We start from the raw sequence: 7,906 nt of genomic DNA, 5'->3' as shown, positions 1-7,906 counted from the left end.
AAAGTTTTTTAAATTCATCTTTTATAAATTAAAAGATTAATTAAAAATTAAAACATAACCAAAATTACAATTTTTAAAAAAAATGTATCTTAAAAAATGATTTTTATAAAAAAATCATTTGAAATAACTTTAAATTTAAATAATATTTTTAAAATTCTGATATCTAAAAATAATTATACCAAAATGATAAAATACCTAAATAACAATTTTTAAAACAAAAATTTGAAACTTTTTCTTAAAATTGTCTAACAAATTTTTTTTATAAATTTAAAGTATACACAACAATATAACTTTCTCTGCCATTAAATTAGTCAAAACATCCAATATTTTAGTACCTAAACAAATGAATTCAAATCAATATTTAGGTGAACTCTTCAATCAAACATGTAAGGAAGTGGCCTGACAGCCATAAACGCATCAACCATCTGTAAAAAAAAATATGAAAAAAAGGAGACTAGGTAAGTTTTGGAACATGAAAGTGTGAAAAAAATACAAGACTTTATACCTTGTAATCTTCCCAATGTAGAAATATCAACTTACAAAATGCATGCAAGTCAGCTAATACCATTTCTAAGTTAGTTATAGCTATTTCTGAACAGCATAACTTAAACAGAACCATTGTGTAACAGAGCTGCATGATTGTATACTTTAGCAAGTTTGGTGCATGTAATTCAGATAATGAAAAGGAACTCCTGCTTATAAAAAGAATTAACTCTCAATTTGAACATCTCAAAAGACTAGGAAGTCACCATATGATCCCTCTAAAGATTTTACTTAAAGAGTAAACTGCCACCATATTAATTCTCCAATGAATTTATTACCAAACTATTCCCTCAAATGCACGATTTTCCCTGAATTCATCCATACGAAGGACTAAAGTGGCGAAAGATTTGTATTTTTGGGACGAGAGAGGCTTGACTGATATAAGGACAATTCAATCTCTAAGGCATCATTTTGGTAACAAAAATATTGTAAATATTAATGTGGTAAAGCTCTAAACTTTGGAAGACTAAATCAAGAATTTAATTTAAAAAAGAAAGGAATGAGATTAGTGTGTAGTGTACCTCATCGGTCACATTAGCTCGAGCTGTCCGATGTCTCTCCACTACTTCGGTCAAAACTTGAACTAGGCGCTGCTTCACCTCACCAGTTAGCATGCGTCCCGCTCCATACTCCTATGGGAGAATGATAAAATTGTCAGAAAAAATTAAACAAGTCTTATTTAGCTACATGTAAAATAATTTAGGAAAAGAGATAGAAATATGACCTTCTTTATGTGTTCAAGTTCAGCATCATCTTCCAAGAAAAAAGAAAGGTATTTGACAGGTATATCTACCTGAATAATGACATCCTTCAATTGTTTAGATGTTTTACCTATAACTAGACATAAAGATCAAGGAGCACCAATGAAAGACAAAGGAATTGACTGGCCAAAAAAAGGAACACCGATTTATCAGTTTTTATCATATCGGTGCACACAATAACAAAACTTTACCCTGCTAAGTGGAGTCGGCTATATAGATCAAACAACGCCATAATATTCTATTAGATTGGTACATATATCAAAGTAATCATTCTCAACTCTTGTTCACATATTTGTTACAAGGAAACTGCATATTATTCATCAAAATAAAGCAATACGAAGTTACGTTACCTCAATATTTGCTCCTAACTGTCTATGTTTCTCTACAGAATCTTGCCCACCAGAAAATGCATGTCTGTTTACCTGCAAATAGCCACACATACACAATGTGCAATGAACTTAACCAAGTGGATGGAACAAAAAGGATAAAGCCAAGAACAGTGGGGAGAATTGCACAAGTTATTAGACTTTATGATCATCCAGCATTTTAGATCAAGATTTACTAGAGTGAGATCTAGTGATTGGTAACTAACAAGTCTGAATGAATTTTAAGGACACTAGCGATAAATGAAGATTCTAGGGCGAAGCTAATAAGAGTCACAATGTACAAATAGAGCTACAAGGCCTAAATGTAAGCAACGCATTGCTAATCCAAGCTTTAAAAAGAATAATTTCAAAAACAAACCTTATTCTTTATATCTTTTGCAGAATCAGTAACATATATTGCAGAGTTGGGATCACTGGCAGACATTTTTCCCGTTTCCCCCTGCAAGCATTTATATTTCACAAAGGCATTGAGGAAACAAGCAAAAAATACAGTTTACAAAAAAGATTGTTTTCACAGAAAAATTCAAAGGCTACATAAACTCATTAGGACTCAAATGAGATTCATGAAACTTCGAGGACGATAGACTGTGAACCTGATGTTTGTACTAGTTATATGCATGCAGATACACAGCAAAAGCATATATGCAAGCAAATTCAATGCCAAACATATACATGAACATGTCAGTATTAGATTGTATTAATTTTATAAATTAGCACTATTTTTTGCAACATCACAATACCTGTAATGCAGGGAAGAATAATGCTTCAATCAAAGCAGGCTTGTGATATCCAAGTTTAGGAGCAACATCTCGTGTCATTCTAAAATAAGGATCCTGAAAACGTCGTAAAGAAAAACTATTACAAAAGACCGGGTAAAATTAAAAATGTAAATCAATCAATCATCCAGGTATTAGAAAAAACATACAAAAAGATCGGATTACATAGAAGTATAGAGTGTACATGATATATTAAAAGTAAATGTACATGATTTATTTCTATCATAACTGCAAAGGGGATGCCTTATCATATCTCGTAATAAAGTCCTTTTTGCCCACCGGATGAAGGGAAAACGAAGACAATGTAGCAAAATACATGCAATATGAAAGGCTGGAACAAATTAAAAAGGTTAACCTTTAACTTATTTAATTATAGTAATTTTAGGAGTCTTTACATCTCCTCTTTAATTTTTTTTACATGATTCATGAATTCTTAGCTCAATCTCCATGAAAACAATTTGATATTCTATAGTGTTTATTGTTCTTGTGAATGATACTATGACTTGGAGCTCCTTCAAACAATGAGACTTTAAAGAGATGACTGAAGTAACTAATTACACTTATTAAAAAAGAAATGACTGGACGTGTTACAAGATGACAGTTAGGTTAACCAACCAACTACTTGGTTCTTTTCTTATCTGATTGTAAAAATTCCAATTTGACTTGTAAAACCCCACGATTATGCTAGCCATCAGCAATCAAGAGTATATGTAGAATCCTATTTAGGTAATCGGGTGGAATCACCCTGGTTAATCGTTGGATTGTATAATCTAGGACCTTTGAAACATTTATGCGATTAGGCTTATGAATGAATTTAACTTTTATATAAGTATTTGATGTGTGACTTAAGATTTTTAATTATCTTACTTGTGAGCTATGCTTATGGATTTAAACTTAAATAATGTTATTTCAAGTGATTTAAGGTTTTATTTATCCTACTAATGCTATTTTATATGCACATATATAAATTTATATGCATATAAACAAGTTTTAAAATTTTGTAATAATTTCACGATTAGTGTTCTGATTCAACAATTAAAGATTTTACTTCCCCTTAAAACCTCGATTTAACTTCGTTATACCTCTCTAGATCATACTGCCTGCCTGTCCATCATTTGTGGTGAGTTACAAATTTGGAATCATTGAGGTATAACTCAGTTTGCTTCCCAAGATGTAAGCCTCAGAAGAGGGGAACAAGAACTCATCCTTAGCTAACAAATAGTTAGTTATTAAACACCTTAAGAGAAGAAATGGCAATTGTTTGGTTGAAAAATATATTTTTATGACTTTGGTTTTCCTTTCAAAGTCTACATGTATAAATGTATTTGAGCAAAAAAGATTCCAAAAGCAAAGCAAGAATTTTGCAGAAACATTGGAACCAGGTATCACCATGATCACACTAGTTAGTCTTGAAATGAAATCAACTTAAATTTGTTCGTACAAAAGCATAGGAGTTCAACAAACCTGGTCTATTGCACAAGGAATTAAACAACGGAGATTATCTTTGCCAGAAAATAGGTGAGGAAATGAACTAGGAAATGATGGAACTGCCTGTAAAAACAAAAGTAGCACACAGTCATTTCCAAGTGACAAATTCAAAATATGTATCAGTATCAAATAAATAGGATCATAAAAAGAAACTAACACGGCAATAAAGACACAAATAGACCCGTATACAATATAGGTTTCGATATGTTGACGCCAATGCATATAAGCTCACAATATGTAGATGTAGATCTATTGTATGCCCAAAAACCTAAAAGGTGAGGTTTATACTGCTCTTTTGTACCATAAAATTGACATATACTATATATGAAATATAGGAATAGTTGAATATTTTAGTTTTGACTTGCCAATAACCAAATCACTAGAAATTTAGAAGGAAACGACACATAGATAATATCTTAGCACTAAAAATCGTTGAATGGTAACTTCACATTTTGTATGGACTTATTGAAGTCTTGCACTCATGTCCCTCAGTCCATGACTCATAACCCAATTAAAACTTTGTCCAGACACACACTAAGACATACAATATATTTTTACTTATCTACATATATTTTAAAGGCAGGGATGATAATGACAATAGAAGCATCAGATATTGGTGGAAAAAAATGATCAGTTAGTAAAAAATCTGAGATAATATGTCAAAAATATTATTTGGTCACAACTTGCCAATAACAACTGCAGAAATATTATTTAGAACAAAACATTATTATATATTAGCAAAAATGAAGAAAAATTGACATGGGAAGCCAACACTGGTAGTCCCAAGCTCACAGAAATAAATAGAAAAACCCATATATTAAAATAACTAAGGAGAAATATTCAATGATAGGCACATTTCACATAGGGGAGAGATGGACCTTACCTGCACAGGTGGAAAACTAACTTTTCCAATATGATCTTCCCCAGTGAACCCAAATATGCCAACGGCCTGGTTATAAGTCACACGCTTTGCAACCTCTACCATGTTCCTATAGAAGGCACTGGAAAGGGAATTTCTTCTCTGTCAGTACATAGTGATTAGCTGTGAAGCACGGGTACTCCATTTTAGATAAAGAACCGGTACCGGTACCGGTACTCGCACGGTACGCACCGAAGCCGTACCAACTTTTTTTGTTTTTTTTTTTAAGTTGGTACACCAACCGGTACACATTTGGTACCACGTACCCAACTTTTTTTAATTTTTTTCGGATGGTATAATTTGGACTTTTTTTACTACCTAAAAATTAGGTTAATTATTCTATTTATAAATAAAAAAGTTCTTTCACAACCAAGTTCTTCATCTTCTGTGGAGAGAAATTGGAGCACAACTAGATTTATTCACTCATTGAAAAGGAACAGGCTCAATCCAAAGAGGACAGAGGATTTAGTTTTTGTTCATACAAATTTCTGTCTTCTCATATTAAGATTTATAATGAAGGAGCAACAAAAATGTGGGATATTAGTGGAGATGAATGAGATCTATTTAATGTAGGTGATATTTTTGAAGTTGTTAGTCTTTCTCTCTATGAACCTGAACTAGAAGCCGCTCTTTTTAATGATATTGGAGAGGAAAATATTGATTTATGGATACTTTTTAAGTGTGATTTATTTATGTTATTGCGCAGATATTAACTTTTTTAAGCAAATTGTTTTGTAATTTTAATGTTTTGTTGTTATTTAAATAATATAACTCATTTGTCATTTTTATAATTGTATTTAAAAAAATTATACTAACGTACCCGTACCTTAGTTTTTCTAAAAATGCCGTACTCCGTACCAGTACCCGTATCAGGTACTCGGTACGTACCCGTACCTATGCAACGCAGGTGATTAGTGATCAAATCAGTGTTATTGTTTTTCTGTACCTGACAATTATATTAGTTAGTGTAATGTTAGGTAGCTGCAAATGCATATACAGGTTCAATTAAGCCAAACTGATTCTATTAATACCAGCATAATAATGAAAATCATTTATCATTTTCATCAGAAACAATATCAGAGATCTCTCTTTTTTTCCTATCAGTAGAACATTAGCAATCTCATATGACAAGAGCTACAAATATGTGATCAAATTTAAAAGGACATCAGATTGTGAAACGCCGCCAACAACATTTTATTTAAGAACAGAACAGAGACAACTGAATTTAAAATTCACTCAAAAGTCTTCCCCCTATCATAATGTGCAGAATATAAACCCCAAATCAATTTAAATTTTAAACAGCCAACCATGATTTCTAAATATGGGACCAAAAAAATTAATAATGCCCACATATTTAAGGTTGCTGGATGTTTAAATGGGAAAGTCTCATCTTGTAAAAAAAAAAAAATCTGTGAAAAGTTTGGGATAAATTGGTGCACCATTTGCTGAGCTGAGTAAGAGAAAATCATCCTTGATGTTCATCTAAAACCAAATGGAATTACTATATTAATGACTAACTATTGTCCGTACTTAAAACCACAACAACTTTCATTTAAAAAATAAAATTGTGCATTGGCTCAAGGTTTTAGTTTTCATTCCTAAATGCCATCAAATGTTAATCACAGAAAGAATGAATTGAAACCAATTGCCTAAGTCGTGTTAAGCACAGAAAAAGACAAGTTTATGACAACATTGGTAAAACTTCATTGAATCTTCAGAACATAGATCAACTGATGTGATGGTGTAGAAACTACAAAACATGAAACCATTTTTATTTCCTAATGCATAATTTCATTTTAATATCACATTCTTAAGTTTGCAGGTAAAATTCCATTTTCTGCCACTGTATAGATACATGTTCTAATAAAACTCCTGCAAGTACAAACCATCCAACATTTCACAAAATAGTATAACTAACTCACCCGCCAACGAAATCAAAATCAGAGAAGATGAATGTCTTTGATATGTCAAAACCGCAAGCAATGATGTCCTTTGCATTCTCGCGGGCCAGTCTTCGGCATTCATCTACAGTAAGATTTTTCCACAAGAACTTCTCATCATCAGTGAGTTGTATAACAAGAGGAACCTTAAAAGCATCTTGCAAATACCTACACGCCATTTTCCACTGCATCAAGAAATCAACAAACATAGAATTCCAGCCATTTTCAAAAACAAAATGTACTTACTTGGTGAACATGAATGGAATCAAATGACCCAAATGCAAAGCTTCAGAAGAAGGTCCTCGTCCTGTATATAAGTAAAACTTATCTCCTTTTTCGTATGCATTCAAAATCTCAGCAAAATCACTGTCAGATACAAATCAACAAAAAAAAAACACATTCTCAGTTTCTAAATTAAATTGAAGTTTAACAGTGAGGAAGTGAAATAGAGAGAGTAGGCGAAACCGGTGAGCGAAGAAAACGCCGCGGCGGAGGAAAACGTGAGCGGGGAGAGAAGTGAGTTGTTCTACGCGTTGAATGAGAGATTGATCGATCCTTTGACATCCAAAACGTTCAATGAGTTTATCGTAATCGATTTTGCCTCCATCTTTGCCAGAAACCTCCCATGGAGTCACCACATGCTCTTCCGTTTGCTCTTTATTTGTATCTGTTGATGGCTCCATTTTTCTCCGACGGACGTTGAAGTGGCCGCCGGCGAAGGAAAACTGTAAATGTAAGAAAAAAACTATCAATTTCTTTCTCGCTCAAATACAAAATCGTCTTTCAATTAAAATAAATGAATAAAAAACTGTCAATGTAAGAAAAAAACTGTCAACCTAAAATAAAGTGACATACATATAGCCATTCAATACAAAACGGACACTTATTGTAATTTAAAAAGAAAATTCTATATGCATCAAAATCAAAAAGCATAAGATAAGAATTAAATAAAGTAATTTTGTATTGGAAATTGTGTATTGATTTTAATAAAGATATAAAATTAATTTCTTAAATATAAACTTTTTATAAGTGGGTGTCTTATCTTGTATCCCTAGAACACAAGTTAGCATTACCCAAATTAAAATTAGATATC

At 32.1% G+C, this 7,906-nt stretch overlaps 1 protein-coding gene across 1 annotated transcript; it reads right to left on the bottom strand.

Moving 5' to 3' along the window:
- Nucleotides 1-241: 241 nt before the first annotated feature.
- LOC127120346 (tryptophan--tRNA ligase, cytoplasmic) lies at nucleotides 242-7,636 on the bottom strand. The gene is made up of 11 exons (XM_051050759.1): nucleotides 7,279-7,636; nucleotides 7,060-7,179; nucleotides 6,796-6,981; nucleotides 4,838-4,955; nucleotides 3,931-4,017; nucleotides 2,431-2,523; nucleotides 2,049-2,129; nucleotides 1,655-1,726; nucleotides 1,268-1,336; nucleotides 1,065-1,175; nucleotides 242-425 (listed from the first exon to the last, which is right to left on the bottom strand). The coding sequence occupies exons 1-11, from the start codon at nucleotides 7,494-7,496 to the stop codon at nucleotides 375-377; spliced, it is 1,206 nt and encodes a 401-aa protein (XP_050906716.1). The 5' UTR covers nucleotides 7,497-7,636; the 3' UTR covers nucleotides 242-374.
- Nucleotides 7,637-7,906: the final 270 nt, after the last annotated feature.

This window comes from Lathyrus oleraceus, chromosome 2 (assembly GCF_024323335.1).
Source record: "Lathyrus oleraceus cultivar Zhongwan6 chromosome 2, CAAS_Psat_ZW6_1.0, whole genome shotgun sequence".
In the NCBI taxonomy this organism is placed as follows: Eukaryota; Viridiplantae; Streptophyta; class Magnoliopsida; order Fabales; family Fabaceae; genus Lathyrus; species Lathyrus oleraceus.
The sequence above is the reverse complement of the archived record's forward strand: the minus strand, read 5'-3'. Positions and strand labels throughout refer to the sequence as shown.

Bases quoted from the DNA above. Each gene is read 5' to 3' on its own strand.
- LOC127120346 (XM_051050759.1), bottom strand. From the start codon at position 7,496: ATGGAGCCATCAACAGATACAAATAAAGAGCAAACGGAAGAGCATGTG. The intron at 2,524-3,930 runs GTTTGTTGAACT...CGACGTTTTCAG, and splicing joins TTCCTTGTGCAATAGACCAG to GATCCTTATTTTAGAATGAC. The intron at 1,337-1,654 runs GTAACGTAACTT...GTCATTATTCAG, and splicing joins AGTTAGGAGCAAATATTGAG to GTAGATATACCTGTCAAATA.